This window comes from Alligator mississippiensis, chromosome 2, assembly GCF_030867095.1.
Source record: "Alligator mississippiensis isolate rAllMis1 chromosome 2, rAllMis1, whole genome shotgun sequence".
NCBI classification, from domain to species: Eukaryota; Metazoa; Chordata; order Crocodylia; family Alligatoridae; genus Alligator; species Alligator mississippiensis.
Window position 1 is genome coordinate 101566431 of NC_081825.1, and position 20667 is coordinate 101587097.

General features: G+C 53.1%; 1 protein-coding gene across 1 annotated transcript; it reads left to right on the plus strand.

Moving 5' to 3' along the window:
• The first annotated feature begins 546 nt into the window (after positions 1-546).
• Positions 547-18280, plus strand: LOC132243322 (maestro heat-like repeat-containing protein family member 2B). The gene is made up of 27 exons (XM_059722024.1): positions 547-655; positions 1232-1284; positions 1926-2033; positions 2389-2508; positions 2744-2866; positions 3848-4000; positions 4352-4378; positions 4643-4765; positions 5178-5257; positions 5647-5782; positions 5939-6034; positions 6402-6506; positions 6698-6821; positions 7211-7320; positions 7837-7989; positions 9146-9300; positions 9598-9742; positions 10167-10363; positions 10994-11131; positions 11333-11444; positions 11986-12132; positions 12449-12628; positions 13210-13362; positions 13795-13929; positions 14169-14271; positions 15084-15149; positions 16001-18280. Exons 3-27 carry the CDS (start codon positions 1935-1937, stop codon positions 16180-16182), a joined length of 3162 nt encoding a protein of 1053 aa, XP_059578007.1. The 5' UTR covers positions 547-655; positions 1232-1284; positions 1926-1934; the 3' UTR covers positions 16183-18280.
• The last annotated feature ends 2387 nt before the right edge of the window (positions 18281-20667 follow it).

A 20667-nucleotide genomic window follows, 5' to 3' on the forward strand; every position in this document is an offset into this window, starting at 1 on the left:
GTGCCAGGAAAGTGCCAGTTGTGCCCAGCTCCCCGAGTGTCCACGGGTGGGCGCATTGGGAATGGACAGGCTTGTAGCAGCATCACCCGCCCAGTTCCAAAGTAGCCCCACATGGCCATGCTCTCTTTCTCTTTCCAGGAAAATTTCCTAAGGCCCAGGGGCTGCTGGCGCGACTGCTGGTGAGTAGCCCTGGAGAGGTACTTGCCAGAGGTGTGGGGAGGGTCAGTGGTGTGGGGACACGTGCCTGTAGCCTTAGCTGGAGGAGCACACTCTGTCTTTTCCCACACTCCGCGCTGCCCTGTGCTTGCAGTTTCCTTCCCTTGGCAGAGCAGAGCCAGGCTCTGCCCCTGCCTCGCAACCTGCGGAGGGGCATGCAGGTTCAGCCTAGCACAGAACCTCAGCCTATGTCTGATTGCTGAATGCTCTGGCCATGTATGGTGGAGGCCAGTTTTCCTCCTAAAGAAAGCCATGGAGTCCTGCTCCAGAGCTGAGCCCCCGTTTCTCTCTCGCTGTCAGGTGGTTGCCTCGGCCCTGGGTGATGGCAGCCGCGCACATTCTGCCCTGCGGGGACTGTGGGCTTTGCACCGCACGATCCACCCTGCTGTTGGAGAGCAGTGGAGGATCAAGATTCCCATCCTGCTCTCGACCATTGAAGGTAACAAGCAAGGAAGAAGCACAGTGATCTCTGCAGAATGGAAAGGGAGAGGGGAGGTTGCAGCCTCCTGGAGCCCCCCGTGGCACCATTCCCCTTCTGCAGCATCGCATGCTTGAGAGCTTCTACTCTTTGCCACAGGGGACAAATCCAGGGGCTTGACAACATGGAGGTTGATGGGACCCAGGGTAGGGTTTGCCCATGAAGGACTCCACCAGAGCAACCACTCTCCTGCAGTTCCCTGCACACTTGGGAGGTTTCTGTTGCCAGAGGAAACCTCTGTGCACTTTGCCCTTCTATGAAGCCCAGTCCTGTACTGTGCTGTGCTGAGCACATCCCTGAGGTGCTGAGCACCCTCCATGCCCCTTATGGCCATTTCTGCAGGGACTGGTCATGCACAACTTCCAGACATGCCAGTATGGTATGTACTAGAGCACAGAGCCTGTGACCTTGGGATCCCAGGAGGTGACTGGGTGCGGATGCAGCAGTTTCTAAAGACTTGATGCCCAGGGAGGCAACTAGGACTCTTCTTCAGTGCCTATGGCAGTGACACCCTTCTTGTTTGCCTCCCACCTTCAGGACATCCTGAGACCTCCCAGGACAATGTGTGGTGGGAGCACCTGCTGCTAAAGGTACAGGATGGCTCTCAGAACTGTTGTTGCAGCCAGCCAAACTGGGTAGGGCTGTCTGGGAAGGGAGGGTTCCCTCATGCCTCAGAGAAATGAGGTGATGAAAGTCAATAACCCAGCAAGAGTCCAACTTGGAAGGTTTGCCAGTGTCCTTGAGTTTGGATTGGCATCCAGAGTTGTCCATTTGGGATCCTTCACCCTTTCTGTACAGTCTTTGAGCTCAAGAAAGGAGATGAGGCCTTGGTTGGGGCTTCTGCAATTCCCAGGTCCGATCACAATGCAAGTCCAACACAACAAAGCACTGAAGTCCCTGGCAGTTGGAGGTGCCCATTGTAGAGCCCATGGCGCCTTTTTGACTTGATCCATCCTCCCCGCTCTACACAATCTCTCCCCAGTGGACAGGTTTCTTGGCACAATCTCTTCCAAATTTCTGTCCACTGGTGTCAAGGTTGTGAAGGATCCTTGGGCAGAGATGAGGAAGGGGGAGCGAGAAGCAGGAAGATCCTAGGGTGTCCACCTGTAGAGTTGTCCAAAGGAGTCCTCTGCCTGTGAGACTTGGGTGCTAGAAAGGGCACAGCAGAGGAGGACGACAGAGACTCAGCCCATGCACCCAACCCTTTCTTTCCCTTCACTTGTGCCCTCAGTTCCTGCACATGTCACTGAAGACCATTGATGACGATGCCTGGAGCAGTCAGCTGAGCCTGGAGCTGCAGCACCAGACAGCCAGTTATGCCTGCTCCTCCCTGGAGAAGGTGCGTACTCTTGGCAATGGCTGGGTTTCTGCAGCTGTTTCATGGTGCTGTGGCAGGAGGCTGCAGAGAGTTTCTCTCCACAGTTTGTGCTTTTCCATTCTATTTTCTTGATCAAAGGCATTGTCTTTGGTTGTCTGCTCTCTTCACTGACCTATAGGGAGTGCTTAGCGGGGCTCTTTCTCTGCCTTTAGCTGCCATTTCCCTGCAGGGAGTGGGGCCAGTTATTTGGTGCGTGGGTGCTGGGGCTGGACTCTCTTGGTCCTTCCTAGGGACGGGTGTGTTTCTGGGCGGTTCTTGTCCTGACCAGCAGGCTGCTGTGTTCCCAGCTCTGGTGATGTTGGTTTCCTTCTTTCAGAGTTTCCTATATAAGGCACTTGGTACCACCTTGGCCTCTTGCCAGGATGTTGCCCATGTGAAATCCCAGCTCCAGAAATCTCTGAAGAGTACAGATTACATGAACACTTCTGAGAGAGAGGTGAGGACCCTGTTCTCTCCAGACATGGCCAGGGCCTCCTGTGTCCTCACTTCTCTGTTGCTCTGTGTCTGGGGCTTGTTTGCTTCATGGCCTTCCCTTGTCCTTTCCCTCGGACAGCCCCTTGGCTTGTTGCAGGTCGGATGGGCAGTTCTAGTATCAGGGGAGATGGGGAGGACTCTCGGGTCTGTCAGCCAGATGGTCCTGCTCACTCGCCAATGCGTTTCTTGGGTTGCAGCACGTTGTGACCATCCTGGCATTCTCAGCCAAGGGCCACCTGGACCTCACCCTGGGCACACTGGAGGACTTCGGTGCGGCTATGAGTAAAGTGCAGGTGTCTGGGATAGTTGGCCGCCTGCAGGTAATGGAGCTGGGGGCTTTTTCACACTTCCTTCCCCTAGAAACCCTTGAGAAGAACAGCTTGGCAGTGGCTCCTCTCCCTGGTAATGCCCTCTCCCAGGGGACATGCTCCACATCAGGTCTCCAGTGATACAGAGGGGAACACGGTTTCTACTACTCACGTTTTTCATGTCCCAGGTTAATGGGTCAACATTCAACCAGCCCCTTTCAGGCACTGAGGCAACTGCATCTGTTGTTCACCCAGAGAAAGAGATTGTGTATTTCTCACATCTTTCAGTTAGCCGTGGGAGAGGAGACATGAGCCCTGTTGCCCAGCCTCAAAGTACCAGCTCCGAGTGCATAATCCACATGCCCACCCACCTCCCTGGGCAGGTGCTGGAGAGTCTAGAGCCACCTACATGTTTGCTGCAAAATGGGCCCTAAGGTTCTCCTCTAGGGCTCACCCAGCCCAGCAGAGCCACCACCACGGCTGAGCTGAGCACCTCAGCACTCACAGGTGTTTGGGTCCAGGCCGCATCCAGCAGGGTGTTCACGGTGCCCCAAACACCTGCCGAGAGCTTCAGCTTCTGCACAAAGCACAACAGGCAGAGCCACCTCCTTCACACGGAGAGACCTGCAGCAGCCTTCCCGATGCATTGTGCCCAGGGACTCCTTACTGCCAAATGCATGAGGAGGCCCTGGGCACAATGCATCTGCTGCCCGAGTTTCTGTCAGTCACAAACTCTCCCCTGCCCCTGCCCTGACTTCCACGGCTCAGAGTGGCACTGCAGCTCTCTCTGCCTGAGTCACCCAGGCTGCAGGACAGAGAAGATGAGGCATCTGAAACAAAGCACTGATGACAGTGCTGAGAGCTGTGGGTCTCCTGTGACTGGCAGGGAGAGCCGGTATCGCTGCTGGGCAACTCCTTGGTCAGCAGTGATTTCTACTTGTGGGGCAGAAGGCATGGGAAGCTCTGGTGTGAGTGTTGTGTCACTCTGTGCAGGATTATCACCAAGGGAAAAGAGCCAGGACCCACAGGGCCTTGATACAGGCCTACAGCCGAATTGCTGTCCATGCCCCCCGAACAGAGCTGCTCCCCCGCGTGGAGCATGACATCACCAGGAAGGTCCTGCAGTATTACATGACCAGCTGCCAGGTAAGTGCCTGGGACTGCACCATGTCGGGAACAGGCCTGCCACGGGACTGATGTCTCCTTTGCACTTGGGTGCCTAGCGAGGCTCTGACTGTCTGATCCTCCCCCTGAACTCACGCCTGTGATGAGCATCCATGTTAATCCTTCTGGGATGATGCGCAGTGGGAGGGACCCACGTATGGAGAGTGCTGGGATAGACGCTTCTGACAACCTGTCCTGCGCTGGAGCCGGGCGTGCATTCATGCCCTTGCACCGCTCAACACTCCCCAGCCCGGCCCTTTTTCGGACCTGGCAGTGGGCTGTAGTCTGGAGCCGTTCCAGGCACTGACGGTTGTTTTGCATTTCACTTCCCAGGTGCTTGGCATCAACATTGTCAATAAGGTAAATGTTCAATGACCCCACCTCTGCCTGTGCTCTTCCCAGACCCTACCCGCAGGAGGCACAATGACCTTCCCCAGGCTGGAGTCCTTGCTGCCACCATGCTTCTCATCTGATATGGGTGTGGGCCTGGGGCTTTCTGGGGCCTGTAGACATCTCTCAGGGATGCAAATGAGGCTGCATTTCATCCCTGATCTTTACGTTGTGGACCTTGGTTCTTGTCCGTTCCTCATCCCCATCTCCCTGGTGTTCCCCCATGAAATTCAGGACCCAGACTTAAAGCTGACCTTGATACAGTCAGTCACTGAGATCAGCCGTGCCATCCAGGACGCAGACGACTCCCAGAGCTTCCAGTTCACTTCCAAAGAGGAGCTCCTGGGGTACATGCTGGTGAGTGGGAGGAGCCCTGGGGACCAAACTGCAAAGGACCTAGTGGGAACCTAATGGGACTGGTTTCTCTTCGAGCGGCTGTTTCATCCCTTGGCTATGATGGGATTCTTGGAGCCTCATCAGGGGTCTGCTTGGGGCCCAGAAAGAGGGTGCCTCTCGAAGCTTTGTAGGCAATGCTGCATTGTGGGCTGCTTTTGGAGGGCCTGGCTGTGTCTGCTGAGTGACGGGAGTACAGCTCTGTGCCCTCTGCACTAATGCCATCAGCCTGAGCAAGATCCTGGAGCTGTGGCCAGCACAGCCCTAGCTCTGTTTATGGCTCACCTGGGAGGGCAGCCTGTTGGGTTTGTGGGGGGAAGCTCTCTGCTTCCCACATCCATTTCCCTTGTGTCATGTCTCCGTTTCTGCCTTTTAGGACTTCATGAAAGAGGAACCAATGGATTCCTTGGCCTCTCCTGTTCGCCTCAGGGCTATGCTTGCCATTAAGCACCTGAGGTAGGTGATTCCTGCCCTGGCCCTTGGCACTGGGATGCCCTGGTCAAAGATGAGCTCCTTCCTTAACTCTCTGTTGTTCTTCCCATCAGATCTGGAGCTGAGAGACACCTGCAGGGCTCAGGTCACAGGCTGCTCTCACTGCAGCTGGGGTCAGAGGGTTTGAATGTGTTTGGTCCACTTGGAGATTTGGACTTGAAAGACTTGGTGGTGGTGGTTGTGGGACAGCTAGCAGTGGTTGTGGGGAGTGCCAGGAGCTTCTCAGCTGCCAAGTCCAGCGGGGTTTGGATTTTGGGTTCTAGGTTCAGACCATATCTTAGCACTAGACCCACTTTCCCTCGGGGCTGGCAGTCAGTGTGACAGGGCTTTTCTTCCTCTCTTTCTTCTGCCAGCAAGGTGAAACCCTCACTAAAGCCAGATGAAAGCAGAAACATCCTGGATGACTGCTTAAAATGCCTGCTGCCTCTTCCAGCTGTTCAACAGCTGAGGGAAGAGGGTGAGACCTCTCAGGACTCTGTCCAAATACAGGTACACCTAGACAGTTCTGGCATCACCTGCTGGGACCTGCTCCCCAGCCTGCTCTGGGTCCTGGCAGTCACCCCTGGCCTCCCTAGAATGGTTCTGGGTTTTGTGACACGCACTCCTGCTGGCCCTGAGCTTCCCTCTTCTATCTCCTGCTTGCAGGCACTGCACGAGTTGTCCATGCAGGCCTTGGGCGAGCTCATGAGGGGCCTCCTTGAAGAAGACCCCACTGAGAATTGGTTCATGGAAATGTTCCATGTGAGTAGCCAGCAGGAGCAGGCAGAGCTCTCTTCTCTGGCGAACGGGGAATGGGTCAAAAAACAGGGAGGAAGGTTTCCCTCGGCAGGGCAAATGAGAGGGGAGTCTCCCAAGGTGTTCTTGGGGCAATGCATGGTAATTCCCTTGCATGCTGTTGATATCCCTAGTAGCTGCATCTTCTTGTGCCAGGGTCACTCAACAGCTCCTCTGGCTTCAGGGGAATTAAGGTCTGCCTGGGATGTATCCAGATGATAAAAGAATCAGATTGCTTGGAGGGATTTCAGTGGCGATGGTGATGTCTGCTGTTGAAATGGTTCCTCTGAGCCGTTTTAAAGGTTCCTCTGACAGTAGTTTGCTCTCCCAACAGCTGCTTGAGCCGTGGATCTTCTCCGACAAGGAGTGGGAGAAAGATAGGGCCTTGCAAGCCAGCTCCCAGCTGCTTGTTGCCTATCGGGACACAGTCTATTGCAGAGTAAGTATGGTCTAACTCTCTTGCCTTGATGTCCTCATGGCAGCCTCACCCTGAGATGTAGAAAGCTCCCCTAACAGACAGGATCCCACAGGGATGCATTCCTGTTTTCACCTTCTCAGGATCATAAACTTGAATATCACTCTAGCCAGACCCAGGCACATGTCATTCATTTCTTTTTCCTTTTTTCTCAGCTACAAGAGCCTTTGGAGCAGTTTGGGTTCCTGCTGGGGCTGCTGGCGCCGTATACCTGTGCCTCTCTGTCCACATCCCGCCTGTGGGCCGCCGAATGCATTGTCTGCCTTCTGCAGCTACAAGGTAAGGGCACTCTGAGTAGGTGCAAATGACTCTGCCCCTTTTCTCCCTCTGGTAATGCCTACTCCTCTGCTCTGTCCATTCACTGCTAGTCTAATGACACCTCAAAAGGGCCATGACTGGCCCTTGGAAGATCTCCTCCAAGGAGAGAAGAGTTGTGAAGGGCCTGACCCTCCTTTGGGAAGTGTGAAAAGAAGCCCCCCTAGCAAGAATGGGGAGAGGATTGTAGCAGCTCTGATGCCGCTGCACCTCTGACCCCACTGAAGTCACTCAGACCTCGAACATCACCCTTGGACCACCCTGCCCATGACACTGCACATGGTTCCTCCATGGAGCCAAGGTTCTGTTTCAGACATCATTACAGCACTTTTCCCTCCTTATTTTCATTCCAGACCAGTCCAGGACAATGGAGGCAGCAGAGGAGGAGCTGAGAGGTCTCCGGGAGGAGCTCAAAGCTTCCAGCCCTGAGGCTGTGCTTACATCATCCTGCCAAATGGCGAAGGTCAGTGGCTCAAGAAGCTGGTGTGGAGACTCTGGGAGCTGGGCGTCCTTCATTGTCCATTCTTTTGCTCACACATGGTTTATCTCTTTCTTTGGAGTGCATGGGGGAGGCATTTGGGACACTTATTGTTCACCCACTGTCTGCTGCTGTTTGCCCATGTCCATGGTAGAAAGAATAAGTCAGAACAAAATTAGAAAGCTTGGTAGATAGTTCTGTCCCTGCACAGAAGTACAAACTTTTGTCAGTACAGCATCCAAGTGAGAGCCTCAGCCAGGACTTGGCCTCCTTGTGTGCCCGTTTTAAGTTATCCTGGGGTGCAGCTTGGCTGTGTTCATGTTGTGTTGTCTAATGATGCTCTCTCCATTGAAGACCGGTGGAACGTTCAAACCCAGGATTCACCTCTTGCACATGCACCAAGTCGCTGTAGGGCACAAGCTTATGCACAGCACCGCTCTTTAATATCAGTCTTGAACTCTGGGGTTGAGTGCAGTTTCCCTTCTTTCTGTTTGTCTCCAGGTCATTGGCAAATACTTGCCCTCCATCCAGGCCCTTGATTTTGTGGGGACAATAATGGATGGCATGCTTTCTGCCAGCCCCACGTGCGCCACAGCAGCAGGCCGCTGGTTCCATTCAATCCTTAGGGAGAATGGAGATGCCCTTCTGGATGAGGTAAAATTGAAGCTGAGGAGGCTTTGTACATTTGCTTTATGCTTTTCAAACACTGCTTACATGTGGAGTGAACAGCAATCTTACTGTTGATCCCTGGACATGAAGGAAGTTTCATTTCCCTTACTAGCCAGGGATGGGGAAGAGCAGATCAGCTGCATCCAAGAGAGAGAGCACAGGAAGGCAAGATGGGGATTCAGTGACCTACATTATTGATAAGAGCTTTCAGCCCTGGAAGGTTTGGAAACATAGACTGTGGGGCAAATACAGCAGGAGAGGGCAACAAGGAGTCAGACGCACCCAGCTGTGGCTGGGCTGGAACACCATGCTTAGGGATGAGGAACGGATGCACCTCTCAGTGCCACACCACGCAGGGGCAGGAGCTAGAGATGGGTCTGTGTCCTCAGGCATTTCCCAGCCTTGGTAGAGGCTATGTGAAATGCTCCTTCCATCCTGCTCCTCTCCGCAGGGTTGGGAACTGGGCGCAGGAAAGAATGTAAGCTAGAGATACTGCAGCCTCCGCCCTCTCCCTGTTCTGGATGGGACTGGCTATGGGCAGTTGGACCTACTGTCCTGCAGGCCCAGCCATGTGCAGAACAGGGAGGTGCAGTTAGAAATGAGGAGTGTGAACTCCAGTGTGCAGTTCCAGCAGAGCTGGTCTCATCTGGAAAAATTACAGTTACAATCATCTTGCTCGCGGTTCCAGGGATTCTCACAGGGGTTCTGACATTGGTGGTGCTTGTTGGTCCTGAGCTGAGCATCCACACAGGCAAAAGGCCCAAATTAGCTTCTTTAAACCACCCCCAGATATTGATATTTGTTGGGGTGTTTGTGAGCACACAGGTTAATGTCAGGCAGAAATAGTTCCCGGGCAGCATATGCAATTAGACTGTAAGTGTGTGCACATGGGTGGAGGAAAGGCTGAGGGTGTGTGGTTGGTGTGTGCCCACATGTTGTGGTGTCCACTTTTACCCCAAGTAGGGACATAGAGATGTACTCACTTTTTAGGATCAGCCGGAGGCAGCAGTGTCTGGACGCTGGTCCCTTAAAGCAAGGAATTTCTAAGATGGCAGCAAATTGCCAAACTGCGGGAGGGATTGGTTTGGATTGTGCTGGCTGAATGAGAAAGGGACCCTTGTTCTTGTTATTTTCCCTCCAGGTGCCGGACATCCTGGGCACCATCTTTATTCGGATGCCAACAATGCAGGAGAGGTCCATGCGAAGCTTCCTTTTGGAAGGCGTTGGCATTCTTGCTGTGTTCCACCTAGAGGCAGTGATCACCAGCCTCCTTGCCAAGCCTCTGCCAATGGACAGGTACTTGCCACTCCCTACCTCTTGTGCCTGGTGGCCACGCACATCCCATAGCCTGGCAAAGCCCACGGAGTTTCAAGTCAGCTGCAGATCCTTTGGGCTGACTTGGTAAGAGTCAATGTCCTAGTGCATTTGGGTAGGAAATGCCAGGCTTGTGCCTAACGGCATTGGCAAATGACATCACTGTGCCCCAACCCCGTCCTAGACCAGGAGATCCCTTGGCCTTTGCTTCAGTGTCCTATTGCTTCATGACATCACAGGAGCATCTGCAGCTCATATGTAATTTGTGTTAAATTGCAGTGACACCTCTGAGCTCTGGAGGGCCTTGGGGAGGGATGATTTCTCCACCTGCCATATACTCCAGTTGCTTATGGAGAAGATCCAGCATCCAGCCGGCACGGAAGGGAGCTCATCTGAGGGCACTGCAGCCCTGGGACCTCTCGCAGTAAGTGACAGCCCAGGCCCAGCTCTGTTGGTTCCCCCTTGAGGGCTAGAGTCCTGGTTCTCAAGAGCTTGAGGTAGGATGCCAGGTTGTGCAGCAAGCTTTTCTCCCCTGCTGTGCTGTCCCCTGGGTCACCCCCGCTCTTCTGTCAGCAGCAGAAACATGGCAGCTTCATGCTTCGTGGCTGACTGACTCCACGAGCCTTTGGAACTAGAAACTCGTCTAACTGGGAGGCTCCTTTTGCTTTGCAGCTCTGCGTTCAGGCTGCTGATGCCCCTGTACTTCCCAGGCAGAAGTGCAGGGATGTGACTGGGAGTGTGGGGATGTGACTGGGAAGGGAGCTGTTCAGAGCTCTCCTGGATGTGAGGAAGTGATGGATTTCCAGGTGTCTTCCCCAGGCTGACTTTGGTCTTCTCTGTCCCTTCAGGCAACATGTGCATCCCTTGAGATGCTGACTACAATCCGCTCCAGCCCAGTCCTGAGGGAGCTACTCCCTGAGCTCCTCTGCGTTCTTCTAGCGCAAGTTGGCCGTACCGTGGGGCAGGACATGCCGATGCCCACAGCAAGCATCCGGCGGAGGCAGCTGCAGAAGGGGCAGGCACGCACAGTGGGCAACCCTTGCAGGTAAGGAGTAGGCTGTGCCTGGTTTCAGAGGTTTGGCCTCACTTCAGGCTAGCTGCCAGCAGGGTGTTCTTGTCCTTGCCAAGGGCTGTGCTGAGCTGCCTTGGTCCTGGCAGCTGAAAGAAGCTGGGGTTGTCTGAGAAGCGCAGAGTGTGAAATGTTAAGGCTGGGAGGTCCTATTTATTCCTCCAGTCTGAGCTCCTCTGGGACAGGACAGGCAGTTTTAGCCCAGGGACTTCACAATCTCCATTACTGACCAGCACATGCTGGGCTCCCGGTGCTTGGGAGCTGGGCATATGACTTCTGCACGTTCCCATGCTCTACATGTGGCCTTTGTCCTTGTAAGGAGAGAAAAATGGCTGCCCAGTTCCTTCTGCAACGCATTTAGCTTGGGAGAGCCTCCACGCATCCTGTTTGTCTTCCAGCACTGATTTGTGCAAGGTCCTGCCCTCCTTGTCTCTGTCGGGATTGCAAGGCATGAGAAAGAATGGCAGCATTGGTCTGATTTGAGCTGCCTGCCTTGCACAGCAGGTGTCTGAGTAACGGGCCCCCAAGTGACAGGGCATTTTGGTTCTGCTCTGGCCGCAGCATCTTGTTGCGGTCTGGAAATCTGTAAATCTTCTGTCTCCCCAGGCTTTCTATGGAGACCCTGGCTTGCGCTATCGCAAAGGGCCTTGGGGATAAAGTGGCTGCAGAGCTCTGTGAAGCAGGAACCTGGCCATTACTGGAGAGCCCTCAGACACACCACGAGGGGGTGTGCCAGCTGGCCAGGTAAGAGAGGCAGGCTGGATTGCATCTGTGCTCTAGGCAGTGGGATGAGTGGTGGAGGGGAACTTTCTGTGCTGAACATGCAGGGTTGTGTGGGGCTGGAGACCTGGAGCTTGTGCTCCAAGCGATGAGAGCTGCCGCCTCAGAGCAAATGAGTATTGGCAGTGCTCAGCCGGTCCCAGAACTAGTGGTTTTCTCTTGCAGAGCTCTGCTGCTGTTGGAAATAATAACACCCCAATTTATAGGGGAGGTCCTACAGTGGACCAGTTCCACAACAGAAAATCTGCGTGTAACTGGTACAGCCTTCATCAGCCAGGTAAGGCCCCATAGAGAATGAGCAGTTTGATGGACAGGCAGCTGTTTGCTGTGCTCTTTCCCTGGGGAGTCCCCTGGTCCCCTTCCTAGGAGGGAGGATCACTGGAGGCAGATGAGAGGTTTCTCTTCTGTCCTGGCCCCTGCATCGCCACTTCTGCCGTATGAGAAGGAGAGGCAGACAAGGATTGCCTTACTGACCTGCTCCTACTGAACCCTCATCCTAGCCAGCAGCTCTGAGTTTGGTCCTAACTCCTGCATCTTCTACCCAGCATCCCAGGTAGACACTGCTCTAAAGCAAGCAATGTCCCAATCTACTCACATCGGCATCATCTCTCCCGCTTAGACTAAGCCCCTGATTTCAGGGTTTGCCTGGCTCTAAGCAGACAAGCCTCCCCATGTCCAAAAAGAGAGCGCCGTGTGCTGAGGTTCTTCCTCACGGTGATCTGTGGGATTGTGCTCTGGCATGGGTTACTTTTCTGCTGCAGGGCTGGGCTGTTGGGAATGACTGTGCTGGATCTCATGGACACATTAATTTCTTTTAGCTTGTGTGTGACCCGGTCATTGAAGACCAGAAGCTCCTTAAGGCAGCCGTTTATATACTACATCAGCGAGCCAGGGACCCAAATAACCTTGTCCAACAAATGGCAGCCAGAGGACTAGGCAACATCATGTACGGTGCCCCTGAGCAGGTGAGGTTGAAATCCCCCTGCACTCTAGAATGCAGCTCGGCTGTAGAGACCAAACAATGAGGCAGGGCCGAAAGGGTGCACAAGGACTGGAAGTGTATCCAGATTTGCTGTCTCACTCCCTCTGGTGTCTCTGGAGACAGTTGGGTGTGACAAGTGTAATTTTGGTGCAGAAGTGGGTGCCTTGTGTCTCACAGGCATACGGGAATGGAGCCATGGTGTCATGGTCAGATGAGGTCCCAAGTGCTCTGTGAATGGGAAAGCCCAGAGGTGAGGGGCGTAAGCACTGATTGGTGTGTCGTGTCTTCTGTTTTTACAGCTGAAAAAACACCAGAAGGCCGTCATGGAGACCCTGTTCCAGGCATCATTCGTGCCTACCAGGGCTGAGATCACGGAGGAGGGCATGCGGGCGCTCACCCGTGTCTTTAAACATCTAGGGACAGATGCAGGGCCCCTGGTCCAGGATGTAGTCATGCACATCAGGCCCTTTTTTAACCATGTGAGTGAGCAGCGCTCCCCACCCCCATTCCAGTGCTCTTCATTCGGGGCCGTTTCAGAGGTGGGAAAAGCACTTGCTGCCCCTTGTTCCAGCCCAAACTGGAAGATGTTAAGTTCTGTGGAAGAGATGAGTTTTCAGGAGGAAAAGCAAGTGAAGAGAATGGGATGACAGATGGGCCCTTGTAGACAGGAAGGGACGCTCAGGAGACCAGGCGAGGCTGTGGCTGGGGTCATGGGGCTCTGTAGGGCTCTGGGGCTCTTTTCTGCCATGTTGATTCTCCTGAGTCGGAAGCAGAGCTGGGCAGAGACAAGCGATCACAGGGGCTGGGGGATGTGGTTTTGCTGGGATTCAGGATCGGAGCCCCTGGTGCCCACACATTCAGGGAATGAGGCTTGCTGCTGCTCCCCGAACTCTGCTGAGTGCCCTGGCGCCCAGGCAGCCCACCTGGAGCAGGACCTGCCAGAGCCCACGTCCTGGCACACCACCTGGCAGGCTGGAAGCCAAAGGCTCCTGTCAGGAGCTGTGCCAGGCACATGAGAGAGAGGCTTGGTTGTGACCACACGGGGGTTTCTCGGCCACAGGACAATGACGGTCTTCGCGCCGTGGCTTTCTCCCTCTTCGGTGCCCTGGCAGGCTGCGTGAAAAGAAGGCAAGCCTTTTATAAAAGGCAGGTGAGGCAGAGCCTGGGAACACTCCTGCTTCATCTGGAGGACCCCAACCCGCAGGTGGCCAAGGTAAGAACCGGTGACAGTGATTTCCTCAGCCCCGCCAGGTCTCCTCAGCCCAGCCCCATGGGCACTCTGCCCTTCCTGCGTCCAGTGGTGACCATCCCCTTCCCGCTGAGGTGGCTTCATGCAGGCACCTCCTTGAGCTCGGGGCTGCCTCCCAGGTCCGGGGCAGGTTGCACACCTGACCCCCTGTGCATGCAGGAAATCTCCCTGCCTGGCTTTACTGAGGGGAAGACGGTTGCTGCCTGCAGTTGCCATATGAAAGGCAGGAGAAGTCCTCCCTTTGCTCACAGCCACTCCTTTATGCCTAGTGCCAGTCACCTCCTGGCCAGGCCATCCTGTTCCTGGCCTGGGCGCAGTTCTGGGTCAAGAGGCAACCCTTGGCCTCAGCTCAGCAGTCAGCAGGGAGTACAGACCTGGTGTGACCGTGTTTTTCAGGAGTGCAGAACAACGCTGGGCTTGTGCTGCCCTTACCTGGGCTTAAGGAGGGTCCAGGCCGCCCTGGCCTTTCATATCCAGGGGTCAGAGCAGGGGAAGCAGGAACAGCTGCTGCGGGACATGTGCAGGCATTTGGTGAGTGAGTTTGTGAGTGGCACGAGATGACTGAGGTCAGGGCTCATAGGATGGAGGGAGGGAACTGGGACACAGTGGAAATAACTGCAAGGGTCGGGTCTAGGACCAGGAGGCACGGGACAGGGCATGATTGCTCCTTCTAGTCCCTTGGTGCTCCCATTTCCTCCTGATCAGTACCAGCATGTGGTGTGAGAGCACTTCTCACCAGAGGGAGCTCACGTGTCCTTGGTTCCCTCCAGGCCAAAGAAAAACCTGCTCTTTTGGAGGATCTCTGCCAGGCAGCTCAGAGACACTATATGAGCCCATGGCCAGAAATTCGGATGGCAGCCGTCAAATTTACAGGTGAGAGAGGATGCCTGGTCCCTTTTCATTCTCCCCTCCGCCCCCAAGAGGAATGGTAAAGCTGTTGCTGAGCAGGATCAGGCTGTTAGTCAGCCCGCCTCAGGTTCCCCCGAAAGGAGTTGGAAAGGATGATGCTCCCAGTGTTGCAAGGCTGGTGTTGAGAGGGATTCAACCGGACAGTAAAGCTGGGGGTTGTGGCAGACAAGCCCTGTGCTGTGATTCAGTAGTTCTGAGCGATGGAGACGTGTCTGGGACCTGGTCACCCAGCACAGCTCATGACTGTTTAGCACCACTTCATGGGGAAGGCAGATGGGAAGGGGCGCGGGCCTCCTGGGTCACCGAGTGCAGGGACCTGGTGCCTGGGAGCAGTCCTGTCAGACAGATCCCCGCACGACCTTATTGAGCCCATCTTGAAACTCCTTGGGCTTCTCTTCCTCCTGGGAAAGAGGCTGCGTCTGCCTGCATGTCCAACCCAGCTTGTCAGGGAAGGCTGGGTCCTTGCTTGGCCTGCCCCTGTGCTCGGGTTGCAGAGAGGCTCCTGGTGCCCTTTACACTCCCAGTCCGGCCCAGGGAATGAGGCAGGTTTCTGTGGATTACCAGAGATGTTGGGAGGAGCTCGTGTGTAGACTGCCCTTTTCTTCCTGGCTCCCAGCCCTTTACTCAGATAATGAGACCCAACAGTGAACGTGTTGGCCACAACCCACCTGTGGTGGCAAACACAGCACAGGGGAACCAAAACCCTTCCTCTGGGCTGAGTTTTCCTTGTGTCCTGACCACAGGAAGCTGATCTGTTCTCCCTGTTGTGTGTTTAGGCATCCTTATGGAGTATGCTGTCCCCAGGAGTGCCGGACGCATAAAGGTTGTGCACCTGCTGAGCTGTAAGTAAGAAATCCAGCCCCTGCACTTCCCTCCTGGAGCCCAGAAGGAGCTGGGAAGCTGCAGGGACCGACCCCCTCCCTGTGCTTTGGAGCCCAGTGCATCCGCTCTGCCCTGAGGATAGCCTAAGAGAGCCTTGCCCCGAGCAGGCAGCTCCCATTCCCCTGGAGCAGCAGGGTGCAGCACGGAGGAGCTGAATCTGTGCATCTTCTGACTGTCCTGCTCAGGCCCCTCCCCAGCCACAGCTGCCCAGGCTCTGGCTTCCCTTGACTTCCTGTGGTCCCTTAGGTTTGGGAGAGTTGTGGCCAGTGCCACTAGATGCCACTGCCAATCCTCCCCTGGGCAGCCTGTCTGTCAGGTCCCTTCATCGGGTACAAACCAACATGAACCAGGCCTGTTCCACACCAGTTCTGAGTGCCCAGTCACATCCCCTTGGCAATGGCAGCTCTTGGGAAGGTTTCTGGTGGGAAAGGCAGGAGAATCCTGTCAGTGGAAGCTGTTGAGAATCTCAGCCTTCCTCCATGGGCAGCAAAGCTGCTCAGTGCCCAGCAGAATCAGCATCTCCCCTCAGCTGGGAATGCAGGAAGCTCCCAGTGGAACAGCCACAGCCACGTCTGTGTGGGAGAGTTTCTGTAACTTGGGACCCAGAGAGACCACAAGTCTGGGGCTGTTCGAGATGCTGGTGATGAGATGATGGGAGCAACACTGCATCCATTATGCACTGCCCACCTGCACATCATGCCAGAGCCCCGTTCCCCAGGGATGGCCTTGCTCTGGCGCTGCCAGCATGTGTGACCAGTGTTCCCCGGAGGTGGAAGTGTCTATTCACTAATGTCTCCCTCTCTCTTTCCAGCTCTGCAAGCTCTGGAACAGGACACATCGCAGGAGGTGCAAACTATGGCCACTCGGGTCTCAGAGACCATTTTTAAAAGTCTTTGGGGGAGAACGCTGCAGGAAGAGAGAAACCATGGGCGTACCCTGCCCCATATCACTTCTTTACTTTGTTTTGGGTGCCTAAAGCCCCGTTCCATTTAAAAGGGAGCTCCTATATTTGAGTTTGATAATAAATTGTGTTCTGCATTCTTCTGGCTGTTGTTGCTTCTCTCCTCCTGAACACAGCAGAGAGAGAGGAGGGTGAAGCCTTCTAGCTTCAGGAGTGTGTGTCTGCTTGGTTTGGGCATCTTGCCTTTTGGTGGGCAGTGAGCTGCACATAGGTGTTACCACATGTCAGCAAGGAGGTGGGGCTCTGCCAGGCAGACAGGGTAGGTACAGATGTTTGGGGAGGTTAGGGGGAGGATAGATTGGGTTAAATATGGCCACCTGATCTAACTGGACTTCTGTACAGTTGCCAGCACAGCCCTGGGGTTTGGAAAACCCAGCCACTGGCCCCAGCCCTGGGGCTGCTCTTTTCCTAGCCCCCACCCCCTGACACCAGGTTATTTTTAGCCCCCTAACCCCTACCCCCCACACCATGCTTGTTGACCATCCAGCCACCCTCAACTACCAAACCCTAGACAACAGCAGTGGGGCAGAGAGCCCAGCCTGCAGCAGCAACCCACCTCTGCCCTGCACACAAATCTAGGGGGAATGTGCCCCCCCGGGCCTCTCCCAAGGTTTGCACAGTGGTGGGAGCCCCTCTGCACCCCTGGATGAGCCTCGCGGTCTCCCAGCATCCCACAACCTACCCTGGGGCCCCATTCACCCCAGCCCCTGCCCCTGCCAGTGTCCCCAGAGAATAAGCATTGGCATCTGTGTTCTTTCTGAGGGGTTTTGAAACATGGGTAGAGCAGGCATGAGCAGTCACAGGCTTGGGTGGGCAGGAAATGGATCTGTTTTACAAATTGTCTTACAAATAAAAAAGTGAGATCTAAAAATGCTTCGTCTTGTGCATCAGGATAAAACTGACCTGAGGAAATGTAGTGCAGTAGTCTTGTCATTGCAGGCTGGGAGATCCTGGATCCAGCTCCACCCTAGCCACAGCTTTCCTGGCTTGAATATATTCTCTGAAGCTGGTACCTCTAGACAGGTTCCCTGACCCTGTGCCAGACTCAGAGACAGACTCTGGGGAGAGATGCTATGCAATTCCACATTAGAAGACAGACAGCCTTTCCATTGAGCATTTTGCCCATACTGCAGAAGGGAGGCTAGCCTTGTAGACAGAGCACCGGGCCCTGCAGTCACAACTCCTGGGTCTTCTTGGTTCACAACTTATTGGGCTAAGTACAGTTAATTTCTGCATACTGAGTGACCTTTTCTGGCTTGTGCTAGGCAGGGAGCCAGAGCAGCTAATCGCAATCAAGCCTTCCAGCCTTAAAATCTATTAACGGTAAAATCTGCAGAACACGGGATTTCTTGTCCTTTCCCCCTTTGGTGCCAAGTTCTAAGCAGTATTACACGTGAAAGCTGTGCTTTAAATGTCGCTTCTTCCATTATGAATATTTCATTTTAAAAATCAGATAAAATTCAGTATCTTCCATGTGTCAGGTATCCAGATTCTAGTCATATTGATCTAGAGGAAAAAGCAATCAGGACTCATGGTAGAGGTGATATCTTTTATTAGACCGACCAGACTTTTAGAAAAAAAATACTTTAATTGTAAGCTTTATTGAATTGCAAGCTTTATTGAAGATATTGAATTTTTGTTAATTTTTTAATGAAATCTTCATCATTTTACAGGGAGGAAGCAAGTTTGACCACCTGAAACAGGAGATCCTGCTCCTGCCTTTGTTCAAGGTAATTTGCATCATCACAGAGCCTCGCCACAGAGCTCAGAGACATCTCGCACATAAGAAATGCCTGCCCAGGAGAGCACCCCATCTATTTACTCCTCTGTGAAACACCATAACCAGAAGGAAATATGACTACATCCTGCTTACCACCAAACAACTTCAAGGTAAACCGACTATTCCAACTTTTCTCTGAGTCTAATCTGCACCTAAAATGATCTGTTCCAAACAGGAGATATTACCACAGCTTCAACTCTCCTATAAAATACGAACTTTCATTTGTACCCAGGAGAACTTTTACAATCTTTTCTCCAATGCCTGAAGAAGGCTGTTTGTGCCTGAAAGCTTGCAAATAAAGACATTTTTTTGCAAATATCTAGTTGGTCTAATAAAAGATATCACCTCTATCAGGAGTCCTGATTGCTTTCTCCTCTAGACCAATACAGCTACAATGTGGATACCTGACAGTGTGAATTAGGCACACTTTTAGAGAACCCCACTACTCACATCTCAGCACTGTTAGACACCTAAATACTTTTAAACAGATCTGGCTTTGTCTACATGAAGAGAAACCTATTGTGAGAGGGCAGGATCAGGGGTAGAAAGATGCAAAGCCTTAGGTGGTATTCTCAAAGCCTTTCAGATGATGAGAGAATTACTGGGAAGTAGTGCAGTCGCCTTCATCCATGTACTAATAAGGGGCAGGACCAGTGACGAGCAGCTGTCAACATAGGACGATAACTGGAATTCTGAGGGGAAGAAAGATGGAAACAATTTTGCAGGCTTCAGCCGGGGAACACCTTAACAAAGGCCCTATCTGATGAGACACACACTGTGCTGATGAATAGATGGGTCTTGTTTAATGAACCTGATGGCACAGTGACATAAGAGAGATGCAGAAGATTTTCAGTGCATCGGGGCACTGCCTGACCATAGGCCACAGCTTGCATCTTACCCATGGAAACTCATGGTTGTCATGCGAGGCCACACATGACAGGAACAGGGCAAGTGTAGTGCTCATCTTTAAGAAAGGGAAGAAGGAGGACCTGGGGAATTACTGACCAGTCAGTTGGACCTTGATGCCAGGAAAGATCATATAGCAGGTCCTCAAATAATCTAAGCACATGGAAGAGAACAAGGTGATCAGGAACAGCCGGCATGGATTCATCATTAATAAGCTAAGGAAATACGGGCTAGATAGAGGTACTGTAAGATGAATACACAACTGGTTGAGTCATCGTGCTCAACTAGTAGTCAGCAATGGCTCAAGGTCCAGTTGGGAGGAGGTTTCAACTGGGGTTCCCCAGGGGCCTGTCCTGGGCCCAGTACTGATTAATATTGCTGTTAATGGTTTGGAGGATTAGCTTGAGGGCACATTTAGCAAATTTGCAAATGGCATCAAGTTGGGTGGAATTCCATACACTGGAGGGTAGGGCTCGACCCCAGAATGACCTGGACAGACTGGAGAAGGGGTCCAAAATCAACTAAATAATATTCAACAAGGGCAAAGGCAAAGTTCTGCACTTAGGATGGAACAACTGCAGGCACAAATACAGACTAGGGAACAGCAGGCTAGGCTGCAGTGCTGCAAAAACGATCTGAGGGTCACAGTCGTTCATAATCTAAATATGAGCCAACAATGTGCTCTTGTTGCAAAAAAACCAAGAGCATACTGGGTTGTATGAACAGGAATGTCATTTGCAAGTCAAAGGAAGTGATTCTCCTACTCTATTCATCACTGGTGAGGCCTCACCTGGAGTCCTACATCCAGTTTTGGGCCCTGCAGTTCAAGAAAGATGTGGACAAATTAGAAAGAGTTCAGCAGACAACACCCAAAATTATCAGAAGCCTGAGAAATACAACTTACTAGGAAAGGCTGAAAGAACTAGGATTGTTTAGTCTGGAGAAGAGAAGACTAAGGTGGGATTTGATAATGGTCTATAAAGATGATGAATTAGACTATTTTCTGTGGCTGCAGGAGAAAGGACTACGAGCAATCATCCCATTAACATTCACGTGCAGTGACGGGGGAGCTCCCACACACACACTATGCCTGTGAACGTTCCCAGGGTTAGAGTCTTTCAGGTTAGCTAGAGACTACGCAGCAATGACAACTCTGGTGATTTCATTGCAAGTTGTGCGATATTTGGTGATTTTTTTAAAGCCCCAATTCCTGGCATCATATGATTAGGTGAATATCTCAGGGAGCAGGCTGCTGGCTCTAGTTCAGAAACCTGGGGATCTACTAGCCTGCCAGCTCCTGCACCTTTGTACAGTGAGGTGTGTGTACACAGGAGGCAAAAGGCATTCGGGAGCTCAATTGCCCGCTACGGGACAGGGAAGTCCGGATGAGGGTGATCCCCTGCCCTCCATTGATGCTGACTTCGTGAAGGAACATCTTGAGAACCTGGATACCTTCAAGTCAGCCGGCCCTGACAATCTTCACCCCAGGGTACTCAAGGAGCTGGCGAGCATCATAGCCCAGCCTCTAGCGCGGATCTTTGAAAACTCTTGGCGCTCTGGTGTAGTGCCCGAAGACTGGAAGAAGGCCAATGTGGTGCCTATCTTCAAGAAAGGGAGGAAAGTGGATCCGGCTAATAGGCCCATTAGCCTGACTTCTATCCCTGGGAAGGTCTTAGAAAAGTTTATCAAAGAGGCCATCCTTAATGGACTGGCCGACGCCAGCATCTTAAGGGATAGCCAGCATGGGTTTGTTGCGGGTAGGTCTTGCTTGACCAATCTCATTTCCTTCTATGACCAGGTGACCTATCACCTGGACAGGGGAAAAGAGATG

What these genes read in the sequence shown, in the direction of transcription:
- LOC132243322 (XM_059722024.1), top strand. Translation starts at nt 1,935, where the DNA reads ATGTCACTGAAGACCATTGATGACGATGCCTGGAGCAGTCAGCTGAGC. An exon ending in CTGCCTTCTGCAGCTACAAG is followed by an intron (nt 6,822 to 7,210) that starts GTAAGGGCACTC and finishes TTTTCATTCCAG; the next exon opens with ACCAGTCCAGGACAATGGAG. An exon ending in AAGCCTCTGCCAATGGACAG is followed by an intron (nt 9,301 to 9,597) that starts GTACTTGCCACT and finishes GTTAAATTGCAG; the next exon opens with TGACACCTCTGAGCTCTGGA.